The 24,101-nt window shown below is 36.1% G+C and overlaps 1 protein-coding gene across 14 annotated transcripts in view; it reads right to left on the bottom strand.

Annotated features, from left to right (window-relative positions):
- Positions 1 to 24,101, bottom strand: part of LOC111147209 (histone deacetylase 9) — a 926,500-nt gene that overhangs the window by 512,488 nt on the left and 389,911 nt on the right. For 13 of the 14 annotated variants that reach the window (XM_022503097.1, XM_022503098.1, XM_022503099.1 and 10 more), the window contains one exon: positions 22,388 to 22,450. In XM_022503097.1, coding sequence (XP_022358805.1) covers positions 22,388 to 22,450 — 63 coding nt within the window. Of the gene's footprint in view, positions 1 to 22,387; positions 22,454 to 24,101 lie in introns of those variants that run through there. The other variant, XM_022503106.1, reaches the window with a different exon arrangement.

The following is a 24,101-nucleotide window of genomic DNA, read 5'->3' as shown; positions in this document are numbered from 1 at the left end:
TGTGTAAGGGTGCCAGTTTTGAACCAAAAACTTAGGAATCAGACTATACATTCATGTTTATTCAAAAAGAAACAAAAACGTATAGAGAATGCTATTTTTTTTTTTTAGAAAAAGAAGTCTAATATCAGATGTTGATCTTTTAAAGTAATCTTTTTATATAATTTTTTACTTTTATGCTAAAAGTTGCTTGATCTTTCAGCAAAGCCAGATCAAATGTTCATTTACCATTATCCTAGAATTTAAATTTGACATACGTAAAAACACTCCCTAGGGCTCTTTTCTAAAAGCAGTAAGGAAGGCTGAGTTGGATTTTTCCTGTTAGTGTTTTCAAGGAAATACGATATTGAGTAGGACGGTAAGTTAACTTTTTTTTTCTGAAAGATACTGTAATAACTTCAGCAATCCAGAACATATAAAAGCCCTAAGCATTTGGCCTTTTATTAGCCAAACTACATTTTCTATGGCTACGAACTTAAATGAATATATATTACACACAAGAAATCCTTCCTAAGAGTCTTCTGATCCTTACTTTAGAAACCAGAGTAACTATATCCTTTGCTTTTTTTTATTCCCTAACTACAGTGCACATCCTAATAATTTAGGATATCAGAATGTGGTCCACTAGAAAGAGGCCTACAGGTGGATGAAAAATTTAAAGCAAAATGCCATTTTTGTCTGAAGGAAATAGCTGCCCAAACCCTAGTCACTGAAGGATATCCATATTCAAAGTATGACATAATTAATATTCATAAAAATAATAATATACCCTTAATAAAAGTATCATAACAAAGAAAGAGAAGTTCTTCCTCAGTTTTATATCAAATCAAATATTGGCTTTTAAAATATATTCTTTACATATCTTTAGGTTTACATAACCCAATGTAATGGGACTAAAAACATATAAGGTACATATGTAGCTTAAATATCAGCTGTTCAAATGATTTTCAATTCATTCATTCATTTAGTCATCCCACAAACATTTGTGGAGCAATTATTACATGCCAGGCATTCAAGGTCTTAGGTTTGTTTATATGAATTTTCACGGTTTAATTAATTCAGAGATTTCATTTTTATTTTACTGATACTTTCTTAGATATTAATGAATGGTTCAGGGATGGAACCAATTTCGTTCTCCAAAATCATAATGCATTTTTATCTTGTGCCCAAGACAGAGGACTGATTACCATGATTCTGTTAACCAGCTATAACTCTTGGTCTAGAATATTGTAGCTCACCGAATGTATACCAAATTCTACCTCATACACCGTTAATACTTAAGCCGTAGATTCCACATAATAATGTCTAACGCTGTGGAGTTAGAAATCTTTGCAAACTGGCTTTCACCAACTACCCAAGTAGCTAAAAAAATTTTCATTCTCAGAGTACTGAATATTTGTGAATGACTGATGTGTTTTTGGCAAAGAAGTGAATACTTCAGTAAGGCACACTATATTCAGCAATGAGATACACTTAACATATGAAAGAAAACTTTCCATGCATTACATTTCAAAAGATTGGAATGAGAAAGAAGGAAAAAATACTGTTGTTATCTTGATTGCAACATGTAGCTCTGGCATCATTTAAATATCACCCAGAGTACATGTAAAACCCAATAAAATAAGACTCTAGAACCAATAACCAATATAGTCTCTCTCACTTTCTAAACTCTAACAATATTAACTATAAACCTGAGATTTAGAAAAACTTATTAATAAAAAAGTTTCTAACGTAGTACTTAGTCCAACATACTATTTCTGCAAAGATAAGTACTTTAATTTAAATACATGGTCAGAAAAAAGATAGGTGGAAATGATGCCTTATCTATTTAACAACTCACTTGCAGCAATTAAATATATAAAGTGTTAAAATTAGTAAGACATTTGAATAAACTTTCTGCTTCTTTATAATAACTTCTGTTACAGTGTTACCAAAACTGAAATTATTACTGTATTTATTAGTCCAAAATAATACCTATTTTTAAAAGTGAAATGCAATTCTAAAGATCAAGAAAAGTCAAATGTAGTCATGGGGCAAAGAGATGGGAAGGAAAAAAAATGAGCACTGATGATAAAGCCTTATATTTCTGATTAACAGCAAAATGATAATCTTCATTACTAAAATGGAAACAAATAATAACTGGTTCTAAGCTACAAAAGGTTAGTACGTAGTCATAGTTTTCCTTCTGCCTTCTATTACTATTAGAAGAATAGCAAAGGGAAACAGAAAATTAAATCAATTATAACTGTAATACAGGCATTATATACGTACACACACACACACAGTGCACGTGCGCCAAAGAGACAGGAGGGGACTGTTCTGATTGCTTTAAACTACCAAACTAAGCAAAGAAAGTTACAACATTTACTGAATAGTTCTTTGTAAATGGGTCTGACCAGTGCTTTTGTGAATAGATAAAACATTCAAAACCAGTGAGGCCCTAGCACAAGCTTCAGAAGAAAGTTATAACAAATCAGAGCAGAATGAGTTTCTAAATCTAAAATATGTAGTATTGAGGCGCCTGGGTGGCCACCTTCGCCTCAGGTCACAAGCCCAAGCATCTTGGGATCAAGCCCTATGTTAGGCTCCCTCCTCAGTGGGTAATCTGCTTCTTCCTCTCCCCTGCTCATTCTCTCTCTCTCTCTCCCTCACTCTCTCAAATAAGTTAAAAAGCTGAACTTTAAAATACGCAGTATTATAAAACTGAGAGACTAACACATTACTGTAGCAATTTGTCTGCTCCATCAAAATTACTTTCAGAGTACAAGAAAGACAATGCTATGACCTGATCCATTTCTAGTGATTAAAAGGGAGACTCCCATTTTTTAAAGCTGGGAGGGACCTTAATAGTAATCTAGGAACTCCCCTCATGGTTGATAGATGTCAAGACAACTAAATTACCTATTTTCACACAGAGAGTGCCAGACCCTGAGCTAAAATCCCCATAAAGTGTAGCTCTGTGAGACTGGGGGCTGGTGTTTTTTCATCGGTTTCATTTTTCCTGAACTCTTTTACATACTATTACTAGGTTCATAAAAACACGAATGAACATAAAAAGTGATACACTGAGTTTTCTAGCTATCACATCTACTATGCCATGCAATATTTAAACTGTTCTTGCATACACTGGGATTAGAATTATATTCAGCATATTTCTGGTATGCATGGACAAATAAAAAGGTAAAGAACGTTCTGTTCCGTTAGCACTCAAATGATGCTTTCTAAAGACAAATGACTAGATATTGGTGTGTGAAGACAATGAAATATGAAGACGAGGAAAGGCTTGTGAAATCATCTGTTAAAAGAGTATGAAAACTATGTCATTTTCAGTTTGCTGGAAAAAGCAGTTTGGATGCAGTATTCAAAAGGTCCTTCCCAAAAGGCGTGAAAGGTCACACTAGCCTTTATTCTGAAAACAGCCAAATGTATTTTGGATTTAGGGGCCTTTGCACTGGCTGTTCCTTCTATCTGGAATGCCTTTTCTGGGCATGGCTGGGTTCTTCAAGTCACTCAGGCCTCAGCTTAAAAGTTGTTTACTCATTGGTATTTTTAGGGACCCACTAGTAGTATTTTGTGAGGCTTTAGGATAGAGTATCTACCTTTTTTCCTTGACTAAACTGTCATCCCTATTTCACTCAACAGTACTCTAAAATCTGAATCTTTTATTGAAATCAATCTCAAATTGTCTTTTGAGAGTTGGTGAGCTACACAAATATTGAGTACTTCTGTCACCTAATTTAGTTCAACTTAACTAAAATTCTTCCCAAACCTTAAAAAAAAATTCCTTCTCATCCCTCTGTAAAAATGCAAGACCCTGCATACATTACACATTGGCTTTGTAGAAGTTTAAATTGTAACCTGTCTAACTGAATAAAAATGGTATTATAAAAATAGATATTTTGGTGCTCGCTTCGGCAGCACATATACTATAAAAATAGATATTTTGGTGTATCATTTTGACTATGAGTTTATAAACTGAATACATTAATTGTTCCCAAACCATTTAATTAATAGTATGTCCTCTGATCATGGTATGTGATGCAATTCTGTCACATGAAAAGTTATTAATAATAACTCTGTATTTTGTTCCTTTGATCTATTTGTCTATGTCCCTTACCCAACCCATCATTATTAATAAGCTTTGTATGACTTCGTATCTATACTTCTTCTCCTCATTTGTTGTTCAACAAAATTGCCACTTGTGCATTTATTCTTACAATGAATTTTAGTCAGTATGCGATATTCTCTGGTACCATTTTAAATAACCTTGCACTGACCTTCAGTGCACCTGTAAAGCACAGAATTTGATATGGGGCTATCAATGAGGCAGAGAACTAAAAGGCTGATAGAACTAGTGTGGAAGTAAGACTTACTATTTACTATATAATACCATGTAGTACATTTTATTTTTGTATTAAGCATGAATTATCTATTTCTTAAAGATAGTTTGCTGTTTTAATGACAAGGAAATTTATAGATTGAATTGGGAATAAATGACCTTTTTTTTTTGTTAAAGATTTTATTTATTTATTTGACAGACAGAGATCACAGGTAGGCAGAGAGGCAGGCAGAGAGAGAGGAGGAAGCAGGCTCCCTGCTGAGCAGAGAGCCCAATGCGGGGCTTGATCCCAGGACCCTGGAATCATGACCCAAGCTGAAGGCAGAGGCCTTAACCCACTGAGCCACCCAGGTGCCCCGGAATAAATGACCTTTTAAAGACACAGTCTTCCACTTTATGAACACAGTATATCTCAAGTTCATTCAGGTATTCTTATTTGCTCTTCAATAATTTTACCAATTTCCCCATCAAAGTTTCAGTTGCTAAGTGAATGGTATCATCTTTTATCACATTTTGTATGATCTTTTTAATTCTGTTTTATGCTGACCTCGTGCTGAGTAAACAACTCTTTTTTAAATTTCAAAAATTTTTTTACTTAAATTCCAGTTAGCTCACATACAGTGTAATATTAGTTTCAGATGTAAAATTTAATGATTCAAAACTTCCAAACAACACCCAGTGCTCATCACAAGTGCACTCCTTAATCTCCATCACCTAGTTCTCTGAAGAAGGCATACAGATGGCCAACACACACATGAAAAGATGCTCAACATCACTCCTCATCAGGGAAACACAAATCAAAACTATAATGAGTTATCACCTCACACCTGTCAGAATGGCTAAAATCAGCAACACAAGAAACAAGAGGTGTTGGCAAGGATGTGGAGAAAGGGGACCCTCCTGCACTAATGGTAGGAAGGCAAACTGGTTCAGGCACTCTGGAAAACAGCATGGAGTTTCCACAAAAATTAAAAATAGAACTACCCTACAACATAGCAATTGCAATACCAGATATTTACATGAAGAATACAAAAATACGAATTTAAAGGGATACATTCATCCCAATGGTTATAGCAGCATTATCTTTAATAGTACAACTATGGAAACAGCCCAAGAGTCCAGTGACTAATGAATGGATAAAGAAGTTCTGGTATGTGTGTATATATATATATATCTATAATGGAATACTATTCAACCATTAAAAAGAATGAAATTTTGACATTTGCAATGACGTGAATGGAGCTAGAGAGCATCATGCTAAGCGAAGTAAGTCAGTCAGAAAAAGATAAATACCATATCCTTTCACTCATATGTGGTATTTAAGAAACAAAACAAATGAGGGAAGGGAAGGAAAAAAAAAAAAAGAGTCTGTTTCTTGATTTGCCTCTCTCAAGTATAGAGAACAAACTGATGATTACCAGAGGGTAAGTGGTGGGTGAGGTGGGGATAGTTTAAATAACTGAACTTGGATTAGTTTCTTTTACTCTCAAATTCTTATACATCTTAGTGTATGTTCACGTCTTGGAACATTGACTAGAATCTCCAAAGACAAACTTCGTGATGCTAACAAAAACTGTTTTAATTTTACCAGTAAATACAAAGTTTCAGATAGTGTTTTGTCTGATAATGCTTACTTTCTTCTTGTCTTAGTTTACAAAGAATTTCTATCCTAGAAGAGTATTGCATTTTATTGAATATTTTCTTCTAATGAGATGATCATATTATTTTTTTCATTTAATCTATTAACAGAGTAACATTCACTGATAGGATTTTCTCTAACCATTCTCTCATTCCTGGAATTCTATCCCTATAAAAGAAAACCCATAAATGGCTAGTAACATATGAAAACCATTCAACTCTACCAGGAATCAGAGAAAGTAATGCTGTGCTATTTTTCATCTCTCAGCTTGGCAAAAATATCCAATGATGGCAGGTATATGTGAAAAATAGTTCTCACATATATGATTGGTGAAGCATGAGGAAAATCTCTACTACATACTGGTTCATTGTCCAAGGAAGTTGACTGGGGGCAGTAGAAAATCAAGTAAAAAGATGCTCTCTCCCATGTCCACAAAGCAATTTAATATACTTTCTCATCATCTAAAAAACTGAGATTTCCCTAGAATGAATTTAAACAAGGTTTTCTAAAGTTATATTCACACATTCAGGTTCAGGACTATCTTCTGAAAAAGAAAAAAAAAAAAGACCACTGATCTTTCTAGGCCAATGATACAGGAGAATTTTCATTTAATTATTGGGATAATGGACAGTGAGAGTTGACTCTTGATTAAAGTGTGAGAGAAGTGATTACAGATTCACATTGTTTTTATTATGTTTAATTACCTCTTGCCTGAGATTGTTTATATTGTTTTCCTCCTTACAGTACCAAAGTAGCTTCACTTGGTACACAAATATTTTTTTCTAATATTTATATGTTTACCTTTCAGGAAAGAAAACAGATGATTGAAATCAAGTAACTAAATTTATAGTTGCAAAAATCATAATCTTTGGAAATTTGCTTTAACTAATTCTTATTAATGCTTAAGTCATTTATTTAACTAATTCTTATTAATGCTTAATGCTTAATATAAGAATGAGAAACTTCTAAATCCAAAGCCAACCAGCTTTGACTTGTGCCATCTCAATGCAACTATTATAGCACTTAGAAACCTACCTATGACTCACGATGATAACACATAATTGGCAAAGTCAGGGAGAGAACACTGGCAAATATTCATTCCTGTGCTCTACTAAGCTGAGTTCAACAGCCATGTCACAAAATTTGGCTTTATTATTCAACCCCTTTCTTGGCCCGCATTATAAATATATATGCCAGTGAACTAACTCAATTATTTTTCTGAGCCTTAATGACTTAATATACCCTTTCTTGTGCTGAGTTTTAAGGCTAAACCAGAGCAAAGACTACCCAGAAAAAAACTTACATCTTTTCCTACTTATATCACACTTATTCTCTTCACTGTTCCTCTTCCACTTGGACATGAAAATATTTATTTCATTCTTCTCCTTGAATAACTGTGTACAGAGATTAATTCACTCGTTCCATCTGTCTTTCTTTAATAAATCACTATGTGAATTCCCTGTCCTGACATTTTACTTTAGATAGTTTTTTAAATTACTGATCCTCTTGGCATTCAACATTTGGTTATTAAATTGTTTACCAAAAAAATCTTTTCCAGTGCCCCCTTCTCAAAAAATACAGCCAATTAAACAATACCTGAATCAATGTAGAATGAGTTCTTAAAAAGGGGTAAAACTGTTCAAATTGATACTACTATCAACCAGAAGAAATCTATCCATTTTTGTCTTATCTAAGAAAACTGTCTCTACATAAAAATTTCATGAAGAAGAAAAATAGGAGATAATGTGAAACAGTGTTTGAATAATATAAAAGTACACCTGTAATCATTTTCACAACCAATTTATTCTCCTTGGACCAAAAAGAATGCATTTATATTCAAGCAGTCTTAAATTAACTATTTCATACTTAATATGTTGAATGCAAACACATCTCTCATGAAATTTCTATTGGAATTATTGATTAAAAAATCAAGTCAAATAAGAACATTACAGAACTCCTTCCCTAAAAATAATTGAAATATTTAAGATCATATACATAAGTCAAAGCACTGGAGGTCATTCTTGACTTATATTCTACAATGAATGGTTTCAATTTTTTAAAAAAAGATTTTATTTATTTATTTGAGAGAAGAGAGATTGAGAGAGAGCATGAAAGGAGAAGCTCAGAGGGAGAAGCAGACTGCCGGCAAAACTGGGAGCGCAACGCGGGACTCAATCCCAGGACTCAGGGATTACGACCTGAGCCGAAGGCAGTTGCTTAACCAACTGAGCCACCTAGGTGCCTGAATGGTTTTAATTTTAAGCCAAAGGCTCTGACATCCCAAGAAGTTTACAGTGCTCAGATTTACAAAACAATGAAACAAAAGCTTGAGGACTTATTTTCTACATAAAAGAATGAATCATTTTTTAAAAATAAAAATTTTATAAAAACAGACTGTGATACCACTGTACTCTTTAATCACTCATTCATTCATCTAAAAATAGTCTCAGGGATCAATTATGTGCTAGGCACCGTAGGGAATAAAAATAGAAGTAAAACATGATCCTTTTCCTCTCAGAGCTTATAATATAACTAATGAGGGGGATGGGGACACACATACATAAATAACCACACTGTGAGACAGAAAGTGGGAATTTCTAAGATAGTAATAAAGAACTATGGGGGAGGGGATGTGTCATAACTGGGAAACTGTTGCAGGGGTTGGGGGGAATTAGAAGACATTTGAACTGTGCTTTATAAGAGTTAGGATTTCTCCCAGCAAAGATTAATTGGAACAGAGCAGCAGAAGGGTATTTCAGAAAAAGGAAATAGCTGGTTATTAGTGTACACACACACACACACACACACACACACACACACACACCAGATAAACCAGAAATCTGGCCTAAAAATACAATTGTGAAGTACTCAATAATTGAAATGAATTGATTAAATGAGACAATCCTTGTGGGGGTGAGAGATGTAGTTATTAAACATTCCCTCAAGCTACGCACTGTGAAGCATGTTGCCCAGGAGTTTGGCTCAGTCCCAATATTCTTGAGGCTAAAGAAAATGGTAGAGGATCTCCTTCCCCTGGTTTCCTCACGTACCCACCGATAAAGGCTTCCTCATCCCTTACAGAAGGCAGAACTCAGTGGAGTTTAAAATAGCTCCAGAACACTTCCTGCTCTATTCTAACTGTGCTTTCATTCCTTTTGACTTAGACCAATTGGAATGTTGAGGGAAAACCCCATGAGGCATCAAGCATGTGAGATCATGTGTCAGTCCCTCAAAAATGTTTGTCCATCCTACTATGTGTATCCAATACTTCCCTACCCATGAGAAAGCAGAACATGTGGGGGAAATAGCGTTTAGCACATTGACATTTCCCCCTTTTTAAAAACAGATCTAAATATTTCCTTACTCAACTTTTGTAACAATTAATCACAAATCTATCCACTTCCCAACATGATGAAGACAATGTATTCTAAACATTTTGTTTAGATGTTACACTTCTTACATCTACAACAAAGTTGCTATTTATCCCATGATTTCCTTGAATTAAATACTGGGTACATTGTAAGGGTTTAATACAACCCATGTAATGAATATTGTATTATATAATCCCTTAAAGAAGTATTCAATATTGTAAATTTGAGAAAATTTTTATAGACTTTTCTTCTAACTTCAGGGGATAAAGATACACTATCCCATTCTTTTTAGCCCCCAGGGAAGAGGAATTCGTCACTTCACTAAACTCTAGGATGGCTCATACTGCTTGGGTAAGAAGTTTAGACATATTTGAGGTTAGAGCTGGAATGCTGGGCAAAGATGAACCTTTGGGAAAGAACCAAGGTAAGTAGTTAGAAGGTCCTTAATTTCTCGCCAATAGCCTTGATCCTAGGGAGAGGTCTCCTGATTCCAAAATCTGTCTTTGGAAAATAGAAAAAATCTACAGATAACAGCTTTCCCCTGGCTTTCTCACCTACCCACTGATAAAAGCTTTTCCATCTCTTACACAAGACAGAGGTAAGTGGAGGCTAAAATAGCTCCCGGGCACTTTCTGCTCTATTCTAACTGTTCTCATTCTATTTGTTCTAGATCAAATGGAATGTTGAGGGAAAACTACTTCTTTTGAGAAGACATTCTTTGTATCTTAGCCTCCTCAAAAGGCTTTATTTGAATCCTCTAATACTGCCTTTGCTACTATCAATCACTTTCTATCTCATTTTTCTTTTATTTTTTCTTAGTACTTATTAGTGTCTAAAGTAGGCTTAGCCATCCATTATTCAATTGAACAATCAGTCAATCATATATCTCCTGATTTGTTTCATAGTTGTATCCTCTGTGACTAAAACAATACCTGGGGGGCGCCTGGGTGGCTCAGTGGGTTAAGCCTCTGCCTTCAGCTCAGGTCGTGATCTCAGAGTCCTGGGATGGAGCCCCACATCCAGCTCTCTGCCCAGCAGGGAGCCTGCTTCCTCCTCGCTCTCTGCCTGCCTCTCTGCCTACTTGTGATCTCTCTTTCTCTCTGTCAAATAAATAAATAAAATAAAAAATAAAATAAAATAAAACAATACCTGGTACATGGTTGGCTCTCAAATATTTTTGAGCAAAAAAAAAAATGCAGAGATGAATGACTATTTCACCTCAGCTTCTAAAACTTCAAGCAATTACATCATCTCCCCAAACCTTCAACCTGCTAATTAAGAGTGGTCGGGATGCAATAAGTTCCTGCAATTTCTTCTACTTCCAATCCTCTGAATTTATTTACATCAGTAATTCTTTGAGAATACACTTGAATTGCTGTGTGTTTCCTGTTTGTCTGTCATTTTGCAAGTTCCTAATGGTCTGTGGGTTTCTTATATTGCATACAAGCACAAGAAGATTTATCTTTTAAAAAAATAATATGTTTTTCAGTAAATAATTCAGCAATAAAATTATGAATATTCTTATAGAGCTCAAAGTTTTCCATTCTAAAGCATTTCAATTAATGTGTAACATGAAATGTATTACCATACCACTTTAACATTTCATCATCTAGCAACAATGAGTGAATAATCAGGAAATACAAAATGCAAATTTAAGAGAGTAAAATCCTAATTCTAATTTTAAAGCAATAAATCAATTACTAAGATCTGAATTAAACTTACAGTCTAAGTAAGCTAAGAGATCAGTTCTCAAATGTGAAACTGTATTCCCTTTTACATGAAATATGTTGGATTTAACACGAGTTAGTTATACCAAAACAGCTAGCAGAGGCTTCTACCTCCTTTTTTTATATACTGAAATATTTTGTCTAATCTACTTAAGTCAGCACCTTAATTAATTATAGTCATAATACCTTTTATAGCTAGACTTCATGTATTATTACAATAAAGCCAGAAGCATAGATGACATAATTTTACTGGTATCATAATTTATTACTAAGAGTTATTTATTATGTACATTCACTTATTTTTCTACACTGTATAACCAACCCATATATTCACTGTATTTGTAACTTTTTTTTTTTTTTTTATAAACCATCCTTTAGACCCAATCTTCATGGAATTTTAAAAAGTACTGTATATCTTTTGGAGGAATTTTAGAGAATTTAGATTTCTTAGCTTTAAAAAAGTTCTAATTATATTCTTAATAATAGAGTCATTCTTACAAAGTGAAAAAAAAGTGTGTGTGTGTGTGTGTGTCTGTGTAGTAAATGCCATTTTCCCTGGAAGGGTCAACAACAAGGAGCCCTGTTTATGAGCCATTTTAACACCAAACAGAGAGCTTAGCAATGTCTGTTTCTAAAAATAAACTCTGTGTGTCTCTTGTTGTCATCATCAACCAGAGTCCTCAGTGCTCTGTGACAGAAAGCATCAAGGCTGCTTCTCTGCCTTTCCACAAGCATTCTACATCAATACCCCAAGTCCTCCCTTTTCTGTCAAGGTGGCAGAGATAAAAAGAATTCTGCAATCAACCTAAGCACACATTTAAACATCATTGCCCCTTAAGCAGACAGTTATCATGTTGTTTTGGCAGCAGGAAGGAATCTGTGGTTTCACTTGAATGTTATTCTTCTTTATTTAAACTACTAGAAATAACCCAAAAATGACAGAATGCTCTTTCTATAAATAATCATTCCAGTGTAGAGTTATATTAGGAGGTAACTCAGATGGCATGATAAAGCCTAACAAGCTAATCTTAGACCTGCGATGCCATAAGATAGAAATACCCAGGCTAAGAATAACTGACCCAAAGGAGTCCGCCTGCTAAAGAGAGCCCCAGACCAGTGGGCATCTGCAGATTTTAATGCATTTAATGATCTTCTGAAAGCTTCTTTCCCCTGGAAGGCAATAAATTTTGTTGGTCATTAACTTGACAATCAATAATGCCTCCACAGTGTATTCATAGAGATGGCTCAAGAGTCTCATAGCCAACAAAATTACAAAACTTAGTCGATGGAAATCCAGGCGTTGGCTCTTGAAAAGTTGCATTAGTACCTAACTGGTGAATTTAATGTATAGATTTAACTCAAGGTAAAGATAAACGTTGCATCACGTTGGTACATAAAAACATCGCCATCCGGTTTTCACCGAAAATATTCAAATTGGACCCATTTTGGACCAATATACATTAAAAACAGAGTAAAATTTTGTCAAGTAGATTAGTCTTTTGCCTTAAGAATGTGACATAGTATGTTGGGATCAGGATTTGAGAGGAGACACAGACTTGATTGACGCTCTACCCATCCCCATTTCTAGCTAAGGACTGAAGGGGGATGTGGGTATAATTCTAATATTTTGGTCAAAAAACACACTGAACCCCATGGGGCCAACATATGGGGGAAAAAATAAACCAAAAAGGTTCTTCAGCTAAATTACATTAGTAATAATGTGCTACTCTGTGCAAACCTACCTTTATGACTTATAAGATGTCCTGGGAGTACTGGCAAATATGCCAAATGCTTTGGGGATACTGGTTCTGTCCACAGTGTGTACTCATTCCACTGCATTATCATCAAGTCTCATGGAACTTAGGAGGCTTCCTGGACTCTCTCAGCCCTGGACAGTGTTAACTTCCCCAATTTCATTATCAAGCCCTGAGAATGTGAAGTAAGTCTCCTCTACCAAGCCTTTCAACACAGTTGCCTGTTTGTGCCTTAAACCTCTCCAGACTAAGAAATAAGCCTATACACTTATTTATAAATATAGATGATTCCATATTTTTAACACCAGGTAGGAAACATATTCTCCTATGCAAAATATCTTTGCCTTTGAGAAAAAGAGGCAGAGACATGGTAAACAGGAACAGAGACATGGCAAACAAACCAAGTTCAAACCCGACCCTGCCAGTTCCTAGCCATGATCACCATCAGTAAGTTCCCCTGAACCTGTTTCCATTTCTGCAAAATATGAATACTTCTGTAACCACCATAGACCTCTTCAAATCCCAGGAAGGATTAAATGATAAAACAATGCCAGGTACAGAAAAAGCCTCTGAAACATTAGCTTATTATGTTAACACGAAGAATGACAGTGATAAAAAATGATGAAAACATAGGGCTCCAACCACTGACCTCCTAAACTGACCTCCTAAACTGATGAAACAATTAGATCAGAGGGGAATGTGGCAGAAAAACCATGAAAATGATAACTGATTGTGATATGTTTTTAAATCTAAAATGAGTGGTTCTTGACACAAAATCATACATTGAAAATACACAATTGAATTTTATTCGTAAGCAGGTTTAAAAAGTACCCTCAGAGAGAGAGGGAGAAGCAAACCAAAAGACAGACTCTTAACCACAGAGAACTGTTGCCAGAGGGAAGGTGGGCGGGGATGGGTTGAGCAGGGGATGGGGATTAAGGAGTGCACTCCTCAATGCGATCACTGGGTGTCGTATTTAAGTACTGAATCACTAAATTGCACACCTGAAACTAATACTACACTGTATAGCTAACTAACAGGAATTTAAATAAAAACTTTTTAAAAAGCACCATCAAGCGTAAAATTTAAATCATGTTCAATTCACCAAGAGCTTTTCTAGTTCACCTTACATGCAGTTCCCTGAAAACTTTCTGGGTAAAACCTGTTTTTACTAATGTAAGAACTCCCAGGCCACAACGTAATTTAATGGAAATTCAGTGAAATTTTCTTGGTTATGTTTTGTTTTGTTTTTAATCTCAAATTTTAAAATTTAAAACTATTTTAACCCAGTTTGGATATATGTCATGCCCTCGACACCCACCAAAACTTACCTCAAGCAATTGAAAAAGACATCCACGGGGCTACAACTGTGTCAATACTGAATATAAATTATAAATGAAATGTTTCAATGTAAGTGGTAGGCCACGAGGGGAAGAAGTTAAAAAAAAAATGAAGTTCTGGGGTATTTCCAACCTTATCAACATGCAAAGAGTTTAATCATAAGTAAATGACTAGTTACACTCTGTGGTTTGGTAAATTTCCTTCTTCCTTAGATGTAATTTTCATTGGATTTAATTATTGGGTATTTTAAAAGCACTATATATTAAAAAACCTATCACTTATTTCACTATGGAAAATTTAATACTAAAATAATGAACAGAACTGATACTCTTCCAAAACATAAGAATTGCTTAGTTTTGTATTCATGAACCATAGCATCATAGAGTAACCCTAAACACAATGTTTCTGATAATATTTAAAGTGTAGGTCATTTAGTATTGCAAAAATTCATTTAAATTAAATTTGTTTTGAGCAAGTGACTTAGTGGGGGTAGAATGGAACTAGTAGATACAAGGTATTTTCTCATTCCTTCATCTCTTGATTGTCAATCTCCCAAAAGGAGAAAAGGGAAAACTGCCCATAGTAAGGACACCACACATCTAAGCCAACCACTGGCATTTCATCTTCATTTCAAGAATGGGACAGACCACAGCACTACCACTCTGATTTGGAGCACATGCCAAAATATCTTTGAATTTCATCTACAGAAAGCTTATTTTTAAAGTCATTTTCATGGGCTTTTATTCCAATTAAATTGTTTTCAAAGTATTCCAATTCAGAGAAAAATTGTTAAAATGCAGTTACTATTCCAGATTGTTAAAATTGTTCATTACTCTGAAGATGTAATAATTATAACAACATACTGGCAAAGAAATTGCATTTTGAATATTTTAAAAATAAGCCTTCTTCAGTGTACTGCAAAGTTTATACATTAGATAAATTTCCCTTAATATTTTCTGTATTCTTCAAAGCCAACATTAAAGGAATATTTTACTCAAATTTATAATAAATTCTAGTAATACACTAGTCTACAGCATTGGTTTTCCTCTTCTAAAAAATGATTTACAACCCTAGAGAGATCCAGTGTTCTTCCATAACTACTCTTTTTAGGGTTCCTTCTAACAACAGACAGTATTAAGAAAGGCTTTCTATTCAATACCAATAAAAAACAAATTATCAGTGTTAAAATGATGCATATCTTCATGAAAATGAAGTAACACCCACAATTCAACTGAAAGAAATCACATGGTCTACTTCCTTCATTTAATTATTTATATTTTAAGAAATACAAACTAAATAAAATTACAAAGAAGGGCGACTGGGTAGCTCTGTTGGTTAAGCATCTGCCTTAGGCTTGGATCATGATCCCAGTGTCCTGGGATAGAGCCCTATATCAGGCTCCTTGCTCCCTCCCTCTCATGCTCTCTCTCATGGTCTCTCTCTCAAATAAATAAATAAAATACTAAAAAAGAAAGAAAGTAAGTAAGTAAGTAAGTAAGTTAGTTCCAAAGAAGAAAATTCCAATCACCAGCATACACACTGTAGCAAATACTGCTTGTGCCTCGCTAAGATGCATTCTTCTCCGCCTTTCTTCTTCCTAATAAAAACTAAAAGGTGAGCTGCAGCATCGACCCTTCTAGGTTCAGTATGACCCTAAGGAGCTCTTGTGGTAGTCCCATTCTTCTCTCTGTGACTGGCTAATACATGGGCAGATGCTGCTATTCTGTCCAATAAATTATGAAGGATGATTTACTGAAGAAATTCAAGGTAAAACTTCCTAAAGAAAATATCCAAGGAAGCAAAATGTCTCTTCTGTGTCTCCAGATTTGTTCATCCATAAATAGACACGTCAACTCGTGTCTTGTGGAGAAAACAGACCTATGACCTATGACGACACCAACTCTAAGGCCAACAGAGGGGAGCGGTTTGAAAGATCTGATACTGTTGCCATTATTGACAGCCTGGTGCTGTCCACTACTCTGCTACTTCACTAAGGAATAAACTTTCTTGTGTGTCACTTTGGGGAGGATTTTCTGTTACCTGCAGCAGAAGACAGCCTAATTTACCTACTACTTACAATTAAACACCATGAGGATTTGGGCACAATAGCTTTGTGGGTGGGTGTGTAAAAAACCCTTCGTAGAAAATATGGGCATATTGTAAAAATTCATATAAGATGAAAAGGCACAATGAAAACAAAAGCACCCCCACCCCAGCAACAGGATCACCACCACCACACACATGAAACTTTCCCTGATTTCTTTCCATCTATGTATTAATTCTTCTGGGAGATGGATAGATAAAGAAAATAACCCTTCATAAAAGTGAGATCATATCATTGATGTTATTTTTCTTTAAAAGATATGAAATTTAAATGATTTTAATAGAATTAAAAACTGCAACTAAGTACCATAAACATCCTAAATTCTTTCTTCCTATATGAGGTATCATTTCCAAAAAGATCTTCCAAGGGTTAAAGAAGGAAATTATTTTAAAAAATCAGTGTTTGGTGTCTCTCTCTCTCTCTCTTTCTCTCTCTCTTTTTTTTTTTTTACCTCTGTGTTTCTATTTTAGGCAGCAGGGAGTCTGTCCTTGCTCAGAAAGAAAATATCAGCACTTTCACACATCCCTCCATCTCACCTCTCTCTAGTGCCTCATATTGGTTATGTTTATGAACATCGCCCTACTTTATAAAATTTGCTTTCTGTCCTGTAACCAAGTCTTATATGTGTTTAAAACAGATTCACTGTTTGCCCCATTAATCTTACTATGCTTTCTCTACTTCTCAATTTCATTTTTTGCTTTTACATTCATCTCTTCATTGTGTGGGCTTCATTGTCAAGCAGTCTAGTTCATGTTTGGGAATTTCTGACCTGCCTACCCATTTTCTCTCTATTATAATAACCCTTGCCTGGACGGACCATCGGATTACACTTCTTTTTGAACACCAAAGATTTTTCTTCATTATTCTCTGCCATTAAATGTTGGATATTCTTGATAAACCTTCTTGAATCCCATATATATCCTTCCTCCCCACCTTACCCCACCACAGATCTTTGCTTTACCTGATGAACCTCCCAGAAGAATTATTATTTGAAAATCAATAGCCCATTAAGATATGACCCTGTGATGAACATTTGCAACAAACTGTCCTTAAAAAGGAGAGTCCTTTCAATCTATCCATTTATTTTTCTTTTCTGATGAAATAATCTTTCATCTTTTCACAAAATCATCTTCTGTTTCATTGCTTTAGAATATCAGCTTCAGGGATATAAATAATCTCTTTGTTATGCTGCCTTTGTCTTTCTTATTAATTAACTTCTCCCCAATTGCTTGGGTCCATTTTCCTTTTTTCATTCCCTGTGATTGTCTTGAACCTTTCCCCTTTGTTGGTAAAGGGTTTCACTGATGTCTGTTCTGCTTCCTGCTATTTCTAATGAATATTTTTGTTCTATAATTACCATGGTTTTTTCATTTTCAATTTGTTTCACTAGATCTAAAATATCCCTTTCATCTCATGCTATTGTTTTATCATCTCATCTCTGAGCTCTTGTTTTATGGAATTTATGTTCTTATTAAGGAGCTCTATTTGTGGGGAGCAATTATTAGACAATTCCATGGATTCAGTAAATTGGTGTTTTCTTCTTGTGGAACATCTAAGATTAGTTGGAGAAGGGTATTTTGTTGAAGAGAACTATTGATCGTTTTCCCAATTTAGACTGTTGCTCTTGAGGCCTTCATTTCTCCAGTGAGGCAATACTTGTCCACATTCCTCCATTTCGCTAGTCTCTTTCCAGAATCATTTCAATTATTTCTACCTCACAAGATATAAAAACAACAGCAACGACCACAAAAGCTGAGGCTATCTACTCAGTTTACTTCTCTTCAGATCTGAGGATGTTAGTGAGAATTTTTAGGAAGTCGTCATCATGTCAGTAAAATTCTTAGGAGGCCTAGGATGCGGGCCCTGTTAGGTCTCTCTATTTGGATCAAAACCCCCCTGGTTCCATTTCTTCCTTGACTATTAGCTTCTGAGATGTTAGGTTATATCATTTTCCGTACACACTTAATGCTGAATATTGTACCCGTGCATGTGCACGTGTGTGCACGTGTGTGTGTGCGTGCGCATGCAGGGTGAGTGTTTGCCAACTTAGACCATTCTGGGATCTCTCCATTATCTATCAGAGGTGAGAAATTATGTAGCGTATTTTCAAATTCTCATTTTCAAAATCAAAATCCTTGTTTTTAAATTCAGAATTTGGGTTTATTTTAGTCTTCTGAGGCATTTTATTGAATCTTCTTGCTCAATGAATGAAACAGTTATTCCACTGGTGTCGTCCACAGAAATATAAAATACTCATTATTGTCCCCATCCTCAATGGGTCTATTTATAACCAGCTTTCTGATCACCACCTATCAGATATTCAAATTGATAACAGCCACGTAAGTGAAGATAACTTGAGTTAGAGAACAAGCAAAACAGTAATTATGGGAAATACCAGAAGTGATTCTTGACATGACAGGAGCATTTCACAGACTTACATTTTCATAATTAGATTCTGCTTTCCAAGTAGACATAAATGGCTACTGAATCTAAAATGTTCCTTTCCCCTCGACAATGCACACCAAAGGGGGGGGGGGGAAAGATTCCGAAAGGGTGAAGATATGTTTTCCATAAAAGAAATTCAGGATTTAGATTTAAATGCTTTTCTTTTATACCCTAAAATAAGAATACATAGTAAAAAAAATGAGTTTTCCTTATTTTAAATGTATTTTACATTAATGCTGTATAAGCTCTAGGAAATTCTTTTATAGTAATTGTTCCAATATTGTCTGGACAGTTCTGCTGTCCAACATGTTAAGCAACATGCCTGGCAAAAGGAGAACGCCCCAATTCTGCCAGCTACTGCTAAGTGACCTGAGTCAATATTTGTACATGCTTCAGTTTCTGCCACAGTTATCACTTATACTGGCCCACACAAGCCACAAAAGTAGAGACTGACCTAGCAAAATGGGTCACTCATAACGAATTCCAAGATTCAATACTATAGAGCTTTTTAACTAAAAACACATTAGCAGCTTATGCTGTAGTACCTAGTTCTACCTAATATGTCTTGCCTAGCTGAGTCAATATTCGGGAAAAAAAAATGGAACCAAAAATATTTGCGATTCAACAGTCTATAAAGAATTCTGAAGAAAATCATCTTTATTAATGCACAGTATCCAGTTTAACTAAAATAGAAAATGGGAAGTTCAAAGCAATAGGTAACAACAAAATAAAGCTTTTTAAAACAATTAATCCCAAGAAATCTGCTATTGGATTTTCACTGTTCAATTACATATTCTGCAAATTCTTTGTGTTTGATTATTACATAATGAGACATTTTACAGAATACACATGCACACACGTGCATGCACGCTTGCACACACACACACAAGCTACTCTGATTTACAGTCACAATTTGCACAAGGAAAAGACTGGTTCTTATCAGACCAGGGAAACCAGAAAAAAAAAAAGTAGCTGATGTATAAAATAACCAAATAAAACTTACTATCAAAACAAAACATCACTGTTCCATGTAATATACCATCAAATTCATCTATCTAGTTTGTTTGGCAAGATAGGGCTTGGTACTGAAGAGCCAGAAGCCCAGATTCACTCACTAAAAATATAGTTATAATAATAGTGAGCCTGCACTTTAATAACACGTTGTTAGATCTGAACCTCATATGAATGCCAAGAGGTAAACAGGAGGAAATCTTTATTGTTCAGTTTACGGATGAGTAACCAGTTATACAACTGGCTTTCACTAGAACACAGAGCTCTTGACTCCCAGAACAAATAGCGTTCTCTCCACCACTCTGCACAGCTACCAGATACCTCTTTCAGATCCACAGACTCCATCCATTCCTAGGCGTATCAATCACACCCAGGCCACTGGTCCAAAAGGGGGTGGAATGAAATTTGTAGATAAATTAAGACAAACACACCCCAAATTTAGCAATTGACTTAAAGGAAAACCCTAGTGAAATGGGTCACCAGGATCCCCATCACTTCCTCCTACCCATACGTCCGTGATACTCAAAGTTTACTGCACCTTAGGTTTGCTCGTAAGATTTTAAAAATTCCGATATTCAGGTTGGTTCCCATACCAGTTAAGTCAGAAACTCTGGGGGTATGACCAAGGCTTCAGTATTTTGTAAAAGACTCTTGATGACTCCAAGTTTGACAGCCAACGCCTCAGTGGAAGTACACAATAAACACTGGGGGAATTAAATTTAAGGCCACATCATATTGAACAAAATCAAATATTACACAACATGGTAGTATGGATGCACATGATTTTATATTTCAAATTTTAAAAATAAACAGAACCTGGAGTTTTCTTATTTCTACCAGACAGTTTTGGGAATTGATGTCAATCTACATCACTTTTCATTTAATAGTTGGTGCTTAAAGGATGCTTCCCTTCCTGTAGAACCGACAACAGTATGGACAGTCTGAAGTACTTCCCTGCTTGAAAATATTATTGCCTTAGCGTCAGGAAAATGGCAATCTCAACTGAAAAATGGAGTAAAGTTACATGTGATTACCGAAGACACTGAAAAGAGGGAGGCTTGCAAACACCTGTAGCCTGTGGTAAGAGTTTCAGGGTCAGCAGCCAGTCCCTGCTGGAAAGGCACAGCTTTGTTTCTACCATGTGGAAGAAACATTAAACTTGCTACACAGAGGCAAGGACTGAAAGGATTAAGTGTAGTACTGAAAAGATCCCTAAAATAGTTATTTTTAAAAAGTCGATCCATATTTAAAAAACAAAATGCTAAATTAAGCGACGAGTTCCATTTGAGACCCACCAGCTGACCCCTCCCCAAGCTTTTGTCAACTTTACAGCCACAATGACCATAGAAAATAAACCGTATTAAAATCCTCATACGTTTGCTTCAGATAAGCGGATACTACTAATTAATAGAATTCCTGTCACATAAGTACAAACATCTCAAATGACACAAAACCGATCTCTTAGTCTGAGTGCAAGAAAATAATCGGGTCAGGAGAAGTATCTTAAAATCATCACAGCTGACCGAGGTTTAAGAGAAAACTTGCTTCAGACATAGAGCCGTAAATGGGAAGGTGCTCAGTACTGAGCAGACATCGTGCCAACCTGTGGAATATTTCTTTCACGTCTAGCTCTACCCTAGCAAACGCTGCTTTATGTTGCCTTCTTTGCAAGGAGATCTCTGTGGTGATCTAGAATTACGATTAAGCCCACAAAGGAACTCAAAAAGACTTGAGAGAGAACTTTAAGCCAATTTAGACGGAAGCATTCCAAAGAGGATGGAAATTTTAAAAAGCCCCCAAGCTTTAGGAACTGGCTGTAGGATTAAATGTGAAGAGCAACAATTACAACTAAGTGATACAGCCGGGGAGAGTCTGCTCTTTTCACAAATAGAAATTGATAACGCTGACAAGCTTGATCTTGATCTTCCCCAGCATATCCCCTTGAAGGCACAAAGTACAGACGGCTGGGAAACAAGAATCTGTTACTGTTATCCTTTCAAGGGCCGCACCTGCATGTAACACCTTTATGTGTGTGCTATGCCGTCCATCTGCCTGACAACGCTAGACTCTCCAAATGTTGTTCGAGAAAATTATATCAACCATCTGCTAATAATAATTGTATCCCACCACTAAATAGTTTTATTTGGGGCTGATGAGAGAAAGCCGCATTAAAAACTACCTTTGCAACTCCAAGCAAACCCATTTTGGAAGGCAGGTCTAGAAAGAGCTGTGTTTCTGGATGCACACTGTAAATCTAAAAGCATCCGGCTAGCGCAGGCTGCAGTCCAAACTGAAGGAAGCTCCACTCTGAACTTACCTGATTTTAAAAGTCCCATTAGAATCCCTTGCCATCAGCACAGATCTCCTTCTTCTAGTTGCACAGTAAGGCAAAGCACCCCCAACTACATTTCACTTATCTCAGTCCCAGCTTTCTCCAGAAGCTTTGAGATTTCATTCAGAAGCTGTCGTCCCTAAACACTGAATATGCACAGAAACGGTAATGGAAGGGATCTAAGTTAAACCCTACAGACGCACCAGGAAAACAGCAACATCAACACCAAAAGCAGCAAATCCTTGAGAGGTGCTTTCTCTTAGCTCCATTTCCCAAGTCAGCCTCCTTTCACACGTAAAATGTCTCAGTTATGGAAGAGGAGCTTACCTGAGCTGATCATACTGTGCATTCTCTGCTGAGCCAAGAGCTGCTCTCGTCCAGCCACCCCATCTGAGGAAAAACACGAGTCACTCTCGTAAATTGTCTGCAGCATATTCCAATCACTCTTACTTCAGCTACATGAAAGATTCATCGCTGCTCAGTGCACGGGCCCCAGGAGCTGCCCTCCCTGGTCCTCCCTCCTCCCCGAGGAGAGGCAGCAGCCGACCAACTTCAACAATGATTTGCTTGCTGTTAAGGTGGACATACACTTCTCTCAAAGACCTGGACACTTTTCCTATGTTACCAACCTGTGTACAGAGCAGAAAGGACCGAGTGGATGCTATGGCTCTCTGGAGTTTAGGTTCTCCCGGAAACTAAAAGCAGGTGGGAAACAGGAATGTGCTTCGGGGTTATTGCTTTGTCAGAATAAGTAGAAAAATATTAACTCTACCCACGAGAAAAAGAAACCAATTAAACCTGGCTTCTAGTTCTTCAGGCTGCTAGAGTTTCGAGGGCAGGAACCCTCAGTCCTGCAAGTGGCTTCAGCCGGTGCCCTTCTATCTGTTTGTGTGTGTCTCTTCCCCCTCTCTGGTCTCCCTCAGCTCAAGTTGGCTAAAGCTAGTGATAATCCATTTGCATATGAATCAACAACGGCATGGCCCACAGGCACAGAAATAGAACAATGGTCGGCCTGAGCCAAAAATAGGTCAAGCATGGCCGAGTGATTGGAGCCTGCATTAATGCATTTAAAAATACCCCAGCAAACCCAGCTGTCCAGCCTCTATCTTTCAAACCATAATTCTCTATTGCCGGGCCTTAAAAGCAATTAACTCTTTCCTCCCTCCAAGCTTGCTTTACACACTGTATTTCCACAGGGAGATTCGCCTCCAAAGAAAGGCAGGCAAAAAAAAAAAAAAAAAAAAATTAAGAATCATAATTCTAAGAGGGCAAATGCACATACATTTAATTTCATTTTATTTTTATAGTATGTGTTTTTGGAAGAGAGAGGAGAGAAGTGCAGAGCTCTGTATTGGTTCTAAAATAATACTGGAAGCTTTTGCTCATAATGTGGTTTCTGCCTCACCCACGCACAGCAATCCTGGTGTTCTATTTTTGTTGCCTGTTTCTCCGGCTACACTGCAGTTGGCTGTAGCACTAGAAGCTTTTCTGCCTTCGAGTTTCAAGACTGACAGGAGATTTAGTAGAGGTAGTTTCAGAAAATAAGCACACCCCAGAATAAAATGTTTATGAAGAACTCGCTGGATTTTTTACTTGCTATTTATGTAAGACAATTGTCCATTTCACAAACCCTAACAGGATCTCAGTACCACCTCTCAATTTTATTGCATCCAGTTTCTATTCTATCAAATTAAAACGAAAACATAGCTCAGATCTGAAAATGTCCCTTCTATTTCAGCCTCAGAGGCTAAATTCAATGTGGAAAAGAAAAAGGAAAAGAAGTGTGGACGCTGTTTAATGGATAGACGCCGAACCACTGAATATAATATATGCACCTGTAGATCAATCAATAAATAAGCTGAGTCCCCAGCTTGGAATATTCTGCATTCACCTCTACCTGAAAGACCCCACTTTTCTATAGAAATAGCATTTATAATAGAGGATAGGCTCCCACACCAACAAACATTGTGGCATTCACCTGTAGAGTAAATGAACTGTACTATATACTACTAAACATTATATAGTCTTTGGTGGACGCTTA

This window comes from Enhydra lutris, unplaced genomic scaffold (assembly GCF_002288905.1).
Source record: "Enhydra lutris kenyoni isolate GAN:26980312 unplaced genomic scaffold, ASM228890v2 scaffoldscaffold16, whole genome shotgun sequence".
In the NCBI taxonomy this organism is placed as follows: domain Eukaryota; kingdom Metazoa; phylum Chordata; class Mammalia; order Carnivora; family Mustelidae; genus Enhydra; species Enhydra lutris.
Note: the sequence above shows the minus strand (reverse complement) of the source record. Positions and strands in the feature narration are given on the sequence as shown.